Raw genomic sequence first — 17,161 nt, forward strand, 5'->3', positions numbered from 1 at the left:
CATAATGCCTCAGAAGGGGCTGAGAGGCCTCATCTACTTTTACTTTTTAAGATGAACATCACCAGATTTTTGTCTATCTTTAAAACTCGATGTACCGAAATCACGTTTCTACTTTGGAGTCAAATACTAAATTTTGGGCTGAGAATCCATGGTACTGACATAATAAAGTTATACATGCTAAAACTTACGCTCTATTAAACAAAATCACATTAAGATCTGCTTTGACAGAAACATGCGGAAGTTGTGATTAAAAAATAGATGGAGATATCTATATACATTTGTTTTCAAACATACTTAAGGTTGTCATGATGAAATTGTAAGCCTTAACATATTGAGTTAAATGGATCAACTTGCACACCTGAAAGCACAACATACAGATTCCTTTGCCCATGAATATTTGTTCCAACTCTCAAGGACAGACACATTTTTATAGCACTTCTCAGTCATTGCTTCCTTCCCATTGATTTCCCACTTTAAGTAAGTGCAATTCATCTTTAAGTCAATAGGGAAAAATTAAACCCTAGAGCTTATTAAATTTTTAAGCAATTTCCTATAGGCTAACCCTAGTTTACAAGTGTCTATATCCATGATATATGAATAGATTTTTTTCCCAGTCCCTATGCCACTTGTAAAATGGACAGACAGACTTGGGTTGATCAAGTAATGAAGATTATAGAATGTTTTCCTGATCTCCTATCATTTAAATTGAGAAACAGCCTATTTCTATGCACAATTATGTATATAGATAACCCGATTTTACGTAAGAGCTTTTCATAAGTAAAAAAAAATTAGAATGCACCAAATAATTGGTCAAGAGAAAAAAAACGAGTAGCAGCAAGTGGCCCTGTAAATCTTTCTGAACTTTTCTTTTTTCTTTCTAAGAAGAGCTGTGAGAAGAGAGTGACCATCTTCCAGACCCCAAAAAGGTAGATCCACTGACAGCTCATACTGTGCACCTGGAAAAGCTGCAGGCACTCAACATCAGACCATGAAAGCAGCCACAAGGGCTGGAACTCTAGTTGTAATATGCGTGCCTCATTCTTAAGTCTTTGTATATTGTGCTGTAACTATTCTTCTAGATGTACTTTTAATGCTCTGTCACTGTGTGGTGGAGAAGAATGCACATTTTCTAATCCAAGTTCTATTCTTTTATAGTTATTTGTACTGTAATTATGATATAATGGTTTGTGGAACAAGTTTTGAATTGGTTTTGTATTCTTATTAAGTGTCTGTAACAACAGAAACACTATGCTTTTTTTTTCCTCACATACTTAATTTCTCTGGAGCAGGTAAGCCACAAATCTAAAAGGCTTGTTGGATCACTAAACTGAGGCACATTTCTGATGTCCAATTTGCAATTAATGTTATGTTGGTGATTTTTTCATCATGTACCTATAACACTCTTGGTCTTCTTTTATTTCAATTGTAACTACTTCTGGGTTCCTTGCTTTTGTACTTTTTGTGTCATTATAAAATTCTCCCAGTCTATGTTAAAAGCATGTTCTGTGTCTGGTCTGTTACTATTTTCACAGTATACTTTATTTTCATTTAAATAAAAATCAGAAGATGACTGGCAAGCAAATTCTGGAGGCCAAGAGTATAAATGAGATCAAAAGACATTTATGAGGCTGCACTATTTTTCAACAGGAAATATTAGGAATACATATTAGATGAACACTCTAGATACATCTTTTCCTGACAATCAGGTGCATTATTTGTCAAATTTGAGGGTATTTTCTTTAAGTTTGCTATTCCTGTAGAGTTATCATGGAGTGGCTCTTCCTAAAAACGAGGCAGCAGTTTTGTATTCTTCACAAATTTCACCCAAATTCTGCTTTAACTCAATTTTGATGAGTTTTAAAGTTTTTTTCCACCTCATTTGTCTTGTTTGATCCACGTTTTCCTCATACTTTTGCACATAAGGGAGTCTTGTATATACAGATATATGCTATTACAATACTTGTTCACTTCTGTTTGTTGAGACATTTTTTGCAGATGTGAAAGTGGAAGATTATGAGTTTTGTTTGTCAGATGTCTTTTCTGTCAGGGTATATGTTTTAAGGATAACTTTGTCTTTAAATAATGAAGTATGAAAAAATGAAAATTTAACTGTTAAATTTCTTAATCTATGTTTACCTAATCCCAAATTACTGTCTTGTAACCAAAAAGTGAAAAATAGTTTGCATAAGCCTAAAATATAAGAAAAACACAAACAATCAAACTTTACTTTGACAGTGTCTGGAGTAACATTAATTCATTGTGTGATAGATTTACCAAAAATGAAAATAAGAGATCATTTTTAGTAGTACAAAGGCATCTTCACTTAACAAGATTTTATCTCACTGTACTGGAAATACTGATACCCAATAGTGCACATTTGAGTGTTTTTTTCCAAAGATTACTAACCGGTGAGTAGGCAAACTTAAAATTATTAGGAGTCAAAATCAACACCAATCAAAAGAAAAGCAAATTCTTACATTTTAATTCAAATTATATACTGTAATATGATAGTGTTATATAGCTATATAAACTATAGGCTTAAGTCAAGTTCTAATAAATTTTCAGGTCCACAAATGACAGTTGATTTTAAAAATTTAACAATATTTGCAGATTTCCTATGTTGAAATAAATTGGGAACATTTTTGCTTGAACCCAAACACCAAAAGTGCCATTTTGCAAGGTCTGATTCTCTTGATAGGTAGAGTTGGGTTGATTTTATGACCCCATTCTGCCCTGAACATAGATATTGAAATTAGTAAGAGATCACAATGGAGAATACATTTTTAATCTTGGTATTAGTCACCAGTAATATAAAACTGCAAATTTTGGACCATTGGCAATGATTACTTCTTTAACAGGAATCCAAATCAGCAGCCATCATTGTTAAATTATTCATAATTTTTATTGCTTAAAATTATAATTCAATATTTGATATTACCTTCTTTATTATATTAGGTCATAAAAATGGAACAGCAAACAATACTCAGGAACTTTTTGCCTCAGTTCCAAGGTTAATATTAGCTGTAAAATCACTGTAGATTCTTAGAACACTTTAAATTTTATAAACAGTTAAAATGTTATTAAAATTAACTATTAAATTACATTCAATTGATTCTAAAAGGCTAGTCCAAAAGTAATTTCATTTGGATTATGCTACATTACCAAAGAAAACCAGAAATTTGAAATTAAATTTTTACATACCTGTGGCTGGCTACTTTCACATCCTTCAAGCCTTTCTTGCTCTCCCTCTGATGTCATTTCTAAGTCTTGTTCTGCTCACAAATCCATATATTTAGTTAAAATGAACTACTTAGAACAATTAGATAAAAACTTTAGTCTTTATAAAAATAGAAAATAACATATTTTTCTTCTATAAATTGAGAATTTTAATGAAGCTTAATCTTTAGCGATATATCTACTTCTTAAGAATTACTTCTAGTTCTCCAAAACTTCAACAAACTACTTGGCAAGACACCAGATGTCACCACATTCAAGCCATAGACCAACATCTCAAAGATTCGCTCACAAATGAATCCACCCAACAATATAAATGAACAAAACCATCAGAAAAACAAAATTTGAAAATCCAGTATTAACAGATAAACTAACACTACATATTGTTCTTTACTTCCTAATATTACCTTTATAATAACACACTAAACCTGCTTCTCATTATGAGTAACTTCCAATATGACTGTTACTGCTTATACCTTCATCCATATACACCCCGTTCATTATATCTGAAATGTCTTCCTCTACTATTCTGACAAATTTCATTTTTCAACAGCTGTGTAAACTCTTCTCTGATTCTGGCTCTTTCCCCAGACAAACAGTTTTATATAATACAGGTTTCATAAAACATGCAGTTAAGGTTTCAAAAGTGAGTTTATGTTTTAACCGACTATAACTAAAATACAAAGTGGAGGTTGGTGGACGACCTTGAGTTTTCAGGAATGAGATGGCGGTTCTCTGGAGACTGAGTACCCTTTGCGGTGCCCAAGGAGGCCGAGCTCTGTTGCTGCGAACCCCAGTGGTCACACCTGCTCCTATCTCAGCATTACTTCAGAACCGACCTACCCCAGAATGGTGTGGAGTGCAGTACATTGGCTTGTCACCAAGCCACCATTCTGGTTCCCAGGTTGCGTCTCTCCACTGGACTAGTGAGAGGGTCGTCAGTGTTTTGCTCCTGGGCCTGCTTCCAGCTGCTTATTTGAACCCTTGGCTCTGTGACAGACTCTACTCCTTGCTGCAACCCTCACTCTTCATAGTTACTGGGGCCTTGGACAAGTTGTTACTGACTATGTTCATGGGGATGCCTTGCAGAAAGCTCCCAAGGCAGAGCTTCTGGCACTTTCAGCTTTAACCTTTGCTGGGCTTTGCTATTTCAACTACCATGATGTGGGCATCTGCAAAGCTGTTGCCACGCTGTGGAAGCTCTGACCTTTCTGACTTAATACTTTGAAGAACTGATGTATGCCTCTTTGCCTCTGCTTTGTCATGCCATTCAACTCACAATAAGGAAGAAATAACAGGGTAAGTCCATTGGTGGACAGCCTTCTTCTCTTAATTACAAGATTGTTTTCCAAATTTAATATTTGAGGAAAAGGTTTGAGAGGAATTATGACTAAGAAATTGTGAGACTGAGTTTTGTATTGCGGTGAGTTAATGGGGTTGCCTCCCAGCTTCTCATAAGAGTCACAGTATAACTAAACATGATACGAGCTTTTGCCTTTTATCAATCTCTTAAAGAGAATCCAGCTTTATTACTATTAATATATGATCAAATTTCTGTTTTTGCCCTGGGAATGACGGACAAAGGGAAATACTGTTAATTCATGAATAAAAACATCGCAGAAAATTAGAGAGTGTTCAGTTTTTGAAAACTTCCCTCTCTATTCAGTAGATACCACCTACTGATGGTTACATATACTGGGGAAATTTTAAAATTAGGAAATGCTGATATCTCACATTATGAATTTCTAAATCTTAGGAAGAAAAGCTTGGAGTGCTTCTGAATATAGAGAAGTTCCATTTAAGGGCAAGGTTCCCCTTGTAGACATATCAAAATATTACAAATTCTAAACTGAGACTCAAGTCTCAAATGTGTTTTACTTGTTCTGAAACAATCTGTCCACGAATATGAAACTATAAGTAATACATTGCTATTTTCCCACTATTGGAATCTCTAATGTGAAAATGTATTCTATGAATTGTTTTTAAATAAAATGTTGTATAATTAAAAAAAAGTACACACATTCCAAAATGAACCTAATGGCTTGCAAAAAAAAAAAGTGTTTTTCAGTTAAGAATAGCAAATCATGATCCTGAGAGGATAAATGTCAAAGCTTATGGGAGAGTGCTGTGGCATATCTTTAATGCAACACATCATACTTAATTATACCATTATCCTACATGTATTTTTAAGTTGTGGGGCTGTGTGGCACAGCATGTGTCCTACTTCAAAGAGGCAGCCCCTGGTCTGTTCTGGTAATGGTTGCTGTACTTTTACTATAATGTGCTGAGCCTAGAGTTGGGCTATTCGAATATTATTATAATAATATTTTAGCTAATGGTAACAGAGTGTCTTCTTCTAACAAAATTGATATTATCATGACAATTAACTAGCAGATAGAACAAATCTCACCTTAACGAAGTAAATATATCTCATTTTATTTCCACTTGGGGGAATTAAGTCAATACTAGTGAGACATTCTTGGTATGAGAATATGTAACACGGCCTGTGCTTCTCAATAAGGAATTTATTTTCTGACTTCTCTACACAGTAGGTATCTTTAAAAAATAACATCCTATTGGTATTGGTACAGTTCTTATTGATGTTTGTTCATGGTACCAGAAAGGTCTCATTGAAATTCTTACTTTAAAGATAGTTACTTTTTGAGTGACACAAATCACTATGTCAGAGTTAATCTCTGAACAACACAGGTTTGAACTGCAAGGGTCCACTCATCTGCAGACTTTCTTCTGCCTTTGCCACCTGAGATGGCAAGATCAATCTCCCTCTACCTCCTACTCCTCCTCAGCCTAGCCAACTTGAAGACTCTGAGGATGAAGAGCTTTATGATGATCCACTTTCCACTGAATAAAAATATATTCTTTCTTCATTATGATTTTCTTTGTAAGTTTCTTTTTCTCTAGTTTACTTTATTGTAGTAACAATACAGTATATAATACATATAACTAATATGTCTTAATTAACTGTATAATCAATAAGGTTTCTAGTCAACAATAAGCCATGAGTAGTTAAGTTTTAGGGGGGAGTCCAGAGTTATATACAGATTTCAAACTGAATGGGGGACTGGTACCCCTAAATCCCACACTACTCAAGGCTAAGCTGTAATATGTATTTACTAAATGCAAAGCATTTGTTTTATAAATTAAAATATCCAATGTTATAACAAATCCAATTCATCATAAGGTGACTATAAAGAAAACATACCACATACTAACTTAATCTTTTTTCTTATTTACACAAAAATATCACCTAGAATTTCAGAAACTACGATAATGAGTTTTTTTCAGATAATACTGCTTGAGATTATAACTTGCCTACAAGTAACTTTTTAAATAATTCTGAAATCTAGATTACTAAGAAAGTAATTTAAAAATATACATTCAACTTACAGCGGTTTTTTTAAACTGCTGTTTTGTGATCAAAACTTCCTTCCTCTTACTTTTTTATCTATGACAGGACCATCGAGAGGAATTCACTATCAGAAGTCATACCTGAATCGCTATTTTGAAGACTTTCACGTCTCTTGTTTGCTTTATATTCAGAAATTATTCCACGAATGCTATGTATCAAAATGCAGTAAATACAATTACTATTTTAATACTGATATGAAAAACTTTACCAAATACATTAAATTCTTAAGAGTATATCAAACAATATCAGAACTTTAATTATACACTTTTAGTTTGTAAGCTCTACAAAACTCTTATTAAGCTTCTAATTAAAGAAGAAAAAAGTATGAAGTGAGGACAGTATAACTCAGTAAATTAACTCATGTGAAGTTGACATAATGGAAAATGATCTGACTCATAATAGGACCAATGGGTATTTGTTCTTGAACAAGTCTCTTCTCTTAGGCTCAATGTCTTCTTCTAAAGAATGAAGGTTTTACTACCTTATTCACTAGGTTATTATAAATGTTTAATGAAACCACATTTTAATGTGCTCAGAGAAATAGTAAAGCAATGGAATAATTTGTTCTTGAACTTTTTTGCTGAAATTATTTTGGAATCCCAAATGAAACCCAATGTGTATTTTCACATATGTTCTAATATTAAAATGTTATGATCTTTTGAAAATGTTGTTAAGTCCTAATTTTGCTTGTTACTTGTTCTATTATTTGTAGCTTATGATTCAGGACATCTCAACTATTTCACAGTTTGTAACTAAATTGATAAATAGATTGTCTCATTAAAATAGATAACATGATTATCCATTGTTACTTATGTCATCAATCACACCAAAGGCAGAAAGCTAACAGATGTCAAGACCTGGCTTGGACTACTACTATTTTTCCTCTATAGACTCTAACTCTGAACTGGCAGATCTTTGTTAGAATGATGCTTCCTCTCCATGGTCATCCCCAACTGACATGGAAGACAAAAACCCTCATATTTTTGAAGTGTCATGAAGGAGATGCAAGTGGTTATTTTTTCATTTCTGAGATACATACTAACAATATATTTGCACACAACACACCACGAGTTTACTCAGCGCCATTCTCATTTCATAGATTACCTTACTCCAATGTTTTTGTAATGAAAATGCGTAATTTCATTATTGGCTAGCACCTGTTTTGCTTTGACTCACACTGTTTTCCGGGAACTTGTCAGCAAACTAGTCAAATGGCCTTCTTGTAACTGTGTAAAATATGGACTGCTTCACAGATTAGTGTGACATGCTTATGCAGGGGCCATGCTAATTTTCTCTGTATTGGTCCAACTTTAGCATATGTGCCACGAAGCAAGCACAAAGCTCTACTTTTATAAATGGATGCTGATCAGTCATGGATGAAGCTTGGCTCTGTTCAGTCCAACTCACCTACTTGAGACAGATAATTCTGACTAATGGCTTCCTATGAGGTAATATTTGAAGATATTTTAAAAACTTGAGATGGAGAAGCAAGTGGGCTGGGAGATTTTTATTATTATGGAAAACAGATCACTCGAGGGGCCAACCACAAGTTGGAGCCCACTGCGGACAACATGGGACCTTCCTCTATCTAAGAAAAGCTGCTACATAAGATATAAAGGGGCTTGGGGTAAAAAATCTGGTAACAAAGAAGAAAAAACTTTGATATCTTCCTGCAACACTATCTGAACATCTCTAACAGCTTAGAACTATCCCAACTAATATTTGCTAGAGAGAAGACAAACAAGGGACTCACAGAATAACTAAGCATAGAAGTCTTACGAGACTTGAGTTAAAGAATCCTACACTCATTGCTACTTCTAACTTGTCTAGTCTTATGCTTGATTTCTGGCTGATGAAGTGGACTAACTCACTGCCACTCCAAAACTACCTGAACCAAACTATGAAATCTCACTTGATATATAAGATGCAATGGTTACAATAACTTTAAACCTCAATTTAGTGTTCACTAGCCTTTTTAACACTTACGCTTGAAACTTAGAAGCAACAGCGTAGTCTTCTGCAGTCCATCCAGATATATCTTGGCAAAAGACATCAATATTGTGCTGAAGAAGCTGGTAGACTACACTTGTTGATCCATTACGAGCAGCAAGTATCAGGGCTGTTCTAAAATAAGAAAGATAATTTCATGCTTAGGAACTTTAGCAAAGCTATGTTAAAAGCTAAATTTATAAACTTTACCAATTTAATATGCCTGTCCATGTAGAATTAACCAATTACATGTACTAATAAACACAAACATCTTGGGTGCTCAAGGGTTCATCTTTGTAAATTGCCACCAAAGCCAAACAGAAGGAACAACAAGGAAGCCTCTTGTCCCACTGGGATATGACATAGCAGAAGTTGATAAAATAAAGTCCTTTGATGGGCAGAATGCTATGCTCAGGTCACTTATCTAAAGTAGCTAAAAATTTAAGTGAAAAATTATCCATTTCTTCCCTAGTCTGATATAATATATTGTAATTCAAAATAAGCTTGGGGTCAATAAGTAAGAGCTATCTGCAGGTTTAAAACAATAATAATAATGCTAATAATAGCCACAGTAGTTTCAGTTAAGAATGCTGATAATCATATGTGAGGCACTGGATTAAATGCCATATATACATATATTACTTATACACAACCACCCTTGAAGGATATATTATTATCCTCTTGTTTCATAAAGGAAAACACTTGGTGATAAGTAATGTTCCCAAGGTCACACATCTAGTAAGCAGAAAAGCTAAGAATTAAACCCAGTCTTGTGTGAATCTATAGCCTATCTCTTTTTTCTCATTGTCACCCATGGCTTGTAGTCATTAAAAGTTTACCCAGTTGAAGCTATCTTTTTTCCCTCTGCCCATACTAATTAAAAATAACATCAAAATACACTAGAAGTAAAAAGAAGAAAAAACCCAATGAACCCACAGTATCTGGCAATAGCAATTAATAGTCACTTAGGAATAACCTAACATTAATATTTTTGAGAGAAAGCAAGCTAAAGCAAAGAGTCATCCAAAACACAAAATGATTTTCAACTCTAATTTATCTTTAACAAAGTATTTTTAAAGGAAAAGCATGTAAGAAGCAGAGGTTGAAACTACTATAAAAGAGTTAAGAAATTTCAATATTGAGTCACAAAGTAAACTAAAAGTTGAAGTCTACACTTTTAAAACAAGTAAAACCAATATGACATCCCTTTAGTTAAGATCATATGACTCAAAGTATCACCTCATCCATCAACAAACATCAGTCAATATAATAAGAGAAGACAAATCCTGCAATACACTATTTTTTATGTTGCCCAGTCCAAATAATTGTTTTTCTACCTGATGACTTGTGCTGGTATTTCCCTCTATCCCAATAATAATAAGTTAATCTTATCAATTTAATATTTCTGACAAGTGACTGTTACCACTCTAGAACACCACTCAGGTTTAAAAATGAACAAAAAAAGAACTATTGTACCTTCCAAAATTATCTATTGCAGTTAAATCTGGTTTTTTCTTCAACAAAAATGCCACCATTTGCTCTTTTTTCCTATTTACAGCGAGTAAAAGTGATGTATGTCCATCCTGCAAAACAGCAAAAACAATTTATAATTCACAAAATTACATACTTCCCAACTGAACTGAAAACCTTATGTTAACATCCTATGAACTTAAACATGAAGCAGAAAGTAAATAAAAAGCAATCCCTTCCTTCTCACTCCACTGTGCTTGCCCACATGCTGCTCCTTCCCTTTCAGATACCCCTCCTAGGGTGTCTGGAAGGCACAGTAGCAGACTGGAGCACATATGCCTCACATAAAGGGATAACCGCTGCACAGCATACTCAACAGTGATATGAGCTCAAGGGAATCCAGATGTGATCCTTTAAGAGAAGCCTGAAATCTAGACACTGTATGAGTTTCCTAAATTTTACATGTTGACACAGCTTATGGAGGTAAACTAACCTAAATCTATGGGACACATTTAGACTACAGACCTCGTGTTTTCATATTTGTTATGAATGTATTTTTAAATAGTTGTATGTAAAGCAAATATTTGCACGTAATATATTTCCTTCTAGTTTCAGATGTTTTACTAAAAAAAATCATATGTCAATGGTAAAACAAATATACTTGAAATACTTTGAAAAGAACATTGGTTGATCATACCTGGCTTCTTGCTTCAATATCTGCACCATATGCAAGCAGTTTTCTTGCCATTGATATATTCTCATTATCAATGGCATAGTGCAGAGCAGTGTTGCCATACATATCTCTAACATTTGGGTTGGCGCCATGTTCCAGCAGGATGGATGCACAAACTTCTTCTTGACATTGTACAGCCTGTCAGTATTAGACCAAGAAATAGACTGTAAATTCTAGGAAATCTTCCACAGGATTCACCAACTAGTCACATTTCAATGAGGTGAATTAATTTTATTCTGTGAATTTAAATTAAATCCATCCCATGCTGAAAGAGTTGGCTACCGTATACCTTGATCAGAGCTGTCCTGTTTTCACTGTCAGTGAGGTTAAGCTGGCATTTTCTGGCCACCAAGTCAGCTACCACTCCCGGACGGCCATGGGCACACGCCAAATGTAGAGCAGTCCTATGAGAATGAGAGGTCGTTTTAGGCAATTGTAGTGCACAGTCCCAAAACATACAACGACGCATGTAATTGTAAACATCAAATAGTATGTTATCCCTCTGCCTTCAGAACAAATAGTTACTTTTCTTGTGAAGAAAGGCAAGGTTTCCACATCCTGGGTGCTGCTGAGCCTGCCAGGGTAGAAAGCCCAGTGCCCTTGGTGACAACACTCACCCCACCCCCACCCCCACCCTTGCATCGTACCCACATCCTACCCAACTCTACCCCCAACCAGTCCCCTCACTCCATCCAACCCCCACCCCATCCAACCCTCACTCCACTCGACTCCCCACCACAGTCCCTCACCCAACTCTACCCCCCACCACAGTCCCCCACCCCACCCACCCCCACACCAGTCCTGCACTCCATCCAACCCCCACCCAACTCCACTTCCCACCAGTCTCCCACCCAACTCTACCCCCACCACAGTCCCCCCAACATCCAACGCCCCCAGCCACTCCCCACCACAGTCCCCCACCCCATCCCACCCCCCACCAGTCCTCCACCCCATCCAACCCCACCCAACTCCACCTCCTAATACAGTCCCCCACCCAACTCTACCCCCACCACAGTCCCCCACCCCATCCCACCCCCCACCAGTCCTCCACCCCATCCAACCCTCACTCCACTCCCCACCACAGTCCCTCACCCAACTCTACCCCCACCACAGTCCCCCATCACATCCAACGCCCCCCAGCCACTCCCCACCAGTCCCCCAACCCATCCCACCCCCCACCACAGTGCTCCACCCCTTCCAACCCCCACCCAACTCCACTTCCTACCACAGTCCCCCACCCAACTCTACCCCCACCACAGTCCCCCATCACATCCAATGCCCCCCAGCCACTCCCCACCACAGTCCCCCACCCCAGTCCCCCATCACATCCAATGCCCCCCAGCCACTCCCCACCACAGTCCCCCACCCCACCCACCCTCACCTGACTTCCGCCCCACCCATGCCTTCACCCCGCACCGTATCTCCCCTACCCCGAAACCAGGAACAGGGGCTTCTCCCATATCCCCAGGCCTCCTCCCGGCTTCCTGTTCCCCTTACCTGTTCTTCTTGTCCCTGTCGTTCAAGTCATTCAGCCTGAGCAAGATGCTCTCCATCACCTTGTTCACATCACCTGCGATGGCAGCTTTGTGGATCATGCCCAGATCCTTCTGCCGGACTCGGTATCCGGGATTTGAGAAGCCATCCTTGTCACGATTCTTCCTCCAGGTAGCCATGCGTCTCCTGCAGGCCGCCAGGAACGACCCCCTGACCTCCATCCTGAAGCCAAAGATCTTCTCCCAGGCTGAGGAATGGCTTTAAGACACCTCAGCTCCCACTCGTTTTCTGCCTCTCTGGAGCGCAGCACCAGCACGTAACCAGGTCCAGCCGCAACCTCCGTCAGGGACACTCCAGTCTCCAGCTGCTCGGAGGAGCACCTAGCCCATCAGAGCCGTTAGGCACCAGCGCGCATGTGCACCTCAGCCGGCCCACGAGGCCATCTGCGGAGAAACAGCCCTGAGCCTCGCGCCCTCCATTCGCGGGCGCCACGTGGTGGCGCACCCGCCCTCCCCCCACCTCCCACCGCCCCCCGCCTCCCCGGCCAGAACCCTTAGGCACCAGGGCACATGCGCACCTCAGCCTGCCCGCGAGGCCCTTCGCGGGAGCTGCGCACTCTCGCGAGCGCCGCCTGCTGGCTGGCTCACGCCTGTGATTCCAGCACTTTGGGAGGCCGAGGCAGGCGGATCACGAGGTCAAAAGATCGAGACCATCCTGGCTAACACGGTGAAACCCCGTCTCTACTAAAAATACAAAAAATTAGCCGGTCGTGGTGCCGGGCGCCTGTAGTCCCAGCTACTTGGGAGGCTGAGGCAGGAGAATGGCGTGAACCTGGGAGGCGGAGCTTGCAGGGAACCGAGATCACGCCACTGCACTCCAGCCTGGGTGACAAAGCGAGACTCCGTCTGAAAAAAAAAAAAAAAAGAGCCAGGCTTTCAGTGCCCGGCAGGGACTCAGGAGGAAGCCGCAGAGCCATAGATCTGCCTTGGTTGGTTCTGCCCTAACTTTGCCCTGTGCTACCCTGGGCCTGTTCTACCCTGCCCTGCCCTGCCTTTGGCTCTGCCCTGATCCTGCTTTGGCCCTCACACTGGCCCTAGTGCAGACCTGGCCCTAGCCCTAGCCTTGGCCCTGCACGGCCATAGCCCTAGCCCCCTCCAGGACCCCTCCCCAGTGCCAACTGCAGGCCCTGGAGATGCTGCAGTGAGCCCGAGAGTACAACGCTCTTCAGCCTGGTGTGGCACGGCACAGCGCAGCGCCCAGGCCCTACTCAACTATGGTGTCACCACGGACGCCAGCACACTGCTGGCGGGACAATGCCACCTGCTGGAGCAGGACGAGAACAGAGACACGCCACTATACCTGTCCATCATCCATGGGCCGACCAGGGTCATCAAGCACATAGCCCATGTCATCTACCACACCCAGCACCTTGGCATCGTCAACCTCACCAACCACCTGCACCAGACACCCCTGCACCTGGCAGTGATCACCAGGCAGATGAGGGTGGTGAGCTTTCTGCTTCAGGTGGGTGCAGACCCAGCACTGCTGATTGGCATGGAGACTCAGCCATGCACCTGGCACTGCAGGCAGGCCCTAGTGCCTCTGAGCTGCTGCATGCACTGCTTTGGAGTGGAGCTCCCACTGTGCCTCGGCTGTTGCACACGCCTGACTTTGCAGTACACCTGGCGGCCCAAGCCCAAAGCCCCGAGTGCCTGGATCTGCTGGTGGACAGTGGGGCTGAAGTGGAGGCCACAGAGTAGCAGGGGGGCCAAACAGCCTTGCATCTAGCCACAGAGATGGAGGAGCTGGGGTTGGTCACCCATCTGGTCACCAAGCTTCGGGCCAATGGGAATGCTCACACCTTTGTGGGAAACACACCCCTGCACCTGGCAGCTGGACTGGAGTCCCCAACCCTCACCCTCCTTCTGAAGGCTAGTGCTGACATCTATGCTGAGAATGAGGAGCCCCTGTGCCCACTGCCCTCACCCCCTACCTCTGATAACGACTGGGACTCAGAGGGGCCTGAGAAGGACACCCAAAGCAGCTTCCAGGGCCACACGCCTCGACCTTATCCACAGCACCAAGGTGAAGACCTTGCTGCTAAATGCCACTCTGAACACCGTGGAGCTAGCTGCCCCTGACCCCATCCAGCCCTGCAGGCCCAGGGCTGTCACTTGGTGACACAGCCCTGCAGAACCTGGAGCAGCTGCTAGACGGGCCAGAAGCCCAGGGCAGCTGGGCAGAGCTGGCAGAGTGGCTGGGGCTGTGCAGCCTGGTGGACATGTACCAACAGACGGCCTCGCCCAGTGACAGCCTCCTGCACAGCTATGAGCTGGCTGGCGAGGACTTGGCAGGTCTGCTGGAGGCGCTGTCTGGCATTGGCCTAGAGGAGGGAGTGAGGCTGCTGAGGGGTCCAGAGACCTGAGACAAGCTGCCCAGCTCAGCAGAGATGAAGGAAGACAGGGGGTACGGGAGCCAATCAGTGGAGCAGGAGGCACAGAAGTTGGCCCACCCCCTGAGCCACCAGGAGACCTCTGCCATGGGCACCCCCAGCTTCAGGTGCACTGACCTGCTGCCTGGCCCCAGCCCCCTTCCCGGACCCCCATGTACAGCATCCCCACCTATTTCAAATCTTAAATTTAACACCCCACACCCACCCCTCAGTTGGGACAAATAAAGGTTTCTAATGGGAAGGGAAGGACCCCTCCTTCCCAACTTTGGAAAAAAAAGCCAGGCGTTTCCCCAACCCCTCATGCTCTGGCCAATCCACCTGTGTTCCTCAATCAGCCCGGGCTCCTGGAACACAGCCTGCTCTGCCTGCGCGCAGGGGCAGGGGCCTCCTGGAGCCTCCTTCTCTACCCTACTCCCTGTCCCTAGACAGACTTTCCATCAGTCAAAGCTCCACCGGGCAGGAGAGCAGAGCCCCAGCTCTGGTTACCAGAGATGGGAGGTGGAAGAGAAGACTTGAACAGGGACCGGAAACAGGTACAAAGTAACACTCAGATGACAGGGAGGAATTCCACTCTTCTGTTCCACAGCAGAGTGATGACAGTTCATGGCATCATTGCACCTCTTTCCAAAAAGCTTGAAAAGGAGGATTCAGAATGTTCTCATCAGAAAGAAATTTTCTTTTTCTTTTTCTTTTTTTTCTTGAGACGGAGTCTTGCTCAGTCACCCAGGCTGGAGTGCAGTGGCCAATCTTGGCTCACTACAACCTTCGCCTCCCAGGTTCAAGTAATTCTGCTGCCTCAGCCTCCTGAGTAGCTGGGATTACAGGCACGCACCACCACACCTGGCTAATTTTTGTATTTTTAGTAGAGATGGGGTTTCACCATGTTGGTCAGGCTGGTCTCAAACTCCTGACCTCATGATCTGCCTGCCTTGGCCTCCCAAAGTGCTGGGATTACAGGCATGAGCCACTGTGCCCGGCCTCCACAAAGAAATTTTCACAGCGGTATGAGGTCATGGAGACACTCAATAGCATGATGTCATCATTCCACAGTGTACGCGTGGACCAACATGTCCCAATCTATCCTCGCAGTGTAATCATTTACTATTTGGCAAATGCGATTCAAGAAATATGAATAAGCAATGGTAAAACTCACGTGAGACCATGAAATTTCCTAAATTTCCAAAGCAATCCTAAGACGTCCAGACTCCATCGCATGCATCACACTCCCCGATTTCCAATGTCAGGGAAAAGCTAGGGACCCGTTTCCACCACACAGACCAGTGGAACAGAAAAGAGGACTCACAAGTACACCCACACACCAAAAACCACCTGATCTTTGATAATATCCAGGAAGATAAGCCATGCAGAAAGGACTCTCTATCGAATCAATGGTGCTGGGAAAGTGCACAGCCACGTGCAAAGGAATATCCCTGGGCCCTTACCTTCACCCTATACAAAAATCAACTCAAGGCAAATGAAGGATGCCAATGGAAGGCCTTGAGCTATAAAAATCCTACAAGAAAACCTGAGAAATACCCTTCTTGACATGGGCTTGGGCAAAGAATTGATACGGCTGAGTTTCCCAACAGCAACGCCAAAACAACAGGGCTTAACAAGTGGGATCTAATAAACTTCTGGAAGAGCTGACTCAGAGCAAAAGCCATCACCAAACAACTGAACAGACAAGCTACAGAATGGAAGAAAGTGTGTGCAAACTGTGTATCTGACCAATGTTTTATAACCAGAATCCTATAAGGAACGTAAACAAATCAATCACCTATTTTTGTGCATTTTTAGTAGAGACAGGGTTTCACAATGTTGCCCAGGCTGGTCCCGAACTCCTGAGCTCAAGAGATGCGACAGCCTTGGCCTCCCAAAGTGCTGGGATTACAGGTGTGAGCCACTGCACCAGGCCAAGTATTTAACCTCTTTATGCCTGTTTCTTACATTTGGAAGTGGGGATGCTGTAAGTACCCAGCCTATAGAGTTATTGTGAGAATTAATGCCTCACATATATACAAATTTATACAGCTATACTCTTAGAACAGTACCAGGAGCAAAGAAAGTACTGGTTAAAATTTTAGCGATTATTAACTACTACAAATACTATTACTATTATAAATAGCATATGATGTATTATTACTACTATAGTTATCTTAAAAATCTAAAATAAAAATTTTAAATAATATTCTAATGTAATCTGTCAGGGTTAGGGTAGAACCAGTTCAGGGCCAGGGCCAAGACAGGGCCAGGGCCAGGGCCATGGCAGGACCAAGGTCAGGAGCAGGGGTCAATGCCAGGCCAAGGCCAGGGCTAGGGCCAGGTCTGTGCTAGGGCCAGTGTGAGGGCCAAGGCAAGG

General features: G+C 41.7%; 1 protein-coding gene, 1 non-coding gene and 2 pseudogenes across 3 annotated transcripts in view; 2 read left to right on the plus strand and 2 right to left on the minus strand.

The window, feature by feature from the left end:
• Positions 1 to 17,161, minus strand: part of ANKRD62 (ankyrin repeat domain 62) — a 67,507-nt gene that overhangs the window by 28,199 nt on the left and 22,147 nt on the right. Inside the window, exons 7-13 of one of the 2 annotated variants that reach the window (XM_009433625.5) lie at positions 12,354 to 12,793; positions 11,146 to 11,260; positions 10,821 to 10,994; positions 10,130 to 10,236; positions 8,651 to 8,788; positions 6,745 to 6,812; positions 3,202 to 3,272 (exon numbers count right to left, since the gene is read on the minus strand). In XM_009433625.5, the coding sequence (XP_009431900.2) occupies positions 3,202 to 3,272; positions 6,745 to 6,812; positions 8,651 to 8,788; positions 10,130 to 10,236; positions 10,821 to 10,994; positions 11,146 to 11,260; positions 12,354 to 12,571 (891 nt within the window). In that variant the 5' untranslated portion in view covers positions 12,572 to 12,793. Of the gene's footprint in view, positions 1 to 3,201; positions 3,273 to 6,744; positions 6,813 to 8,650; positions 8,789 to 10,129; positions 10,237 to 10,820; positions 10,995 to 11,145; positions 11,261 to 12,353; positions 12,892 to 17,161 lie in introns of those variants that run through there. The other variant, XM_003315804.7, reaches the window with a different exon arrangement.
• Positions 3,959 to 4,440, plus strand: LOC100615824 (succinate dehydrogenase [ubiquinone] cytochrome b small subunit, mitochondrial-like; annotated as a pseudogene).
• On the minus strand, positions 7,896 to 8,001 carry LOC112206338 (U6 spliceosomal RNA). The gene has a single exon (XR_002940561.1). It is a non-coding gene; the product is annotated as a U6 spliceosomal RNA (small nuclear RNA).
• On the plus strand, positions 12,920 to 14,839 carry LOC750399 (nuclear factor NF-kappa-B p100 subunit-like; annotated as a pseudogene).

Source organism: Pan troglodytes, chromosome 17 (genome assembly GCF_028858775.2).
Source record: "Pan troglodytes isolate AG18354 chromosome 17, NHGRI_mPanTro3-v2.0_pri, whole genome shotgun sequence".
Taxonomy (NCBI): Eukaryota; Metazoa; Chordata; class Mammalia; order Primates; family Hominidae; genus Pan; species Pan troglodytes.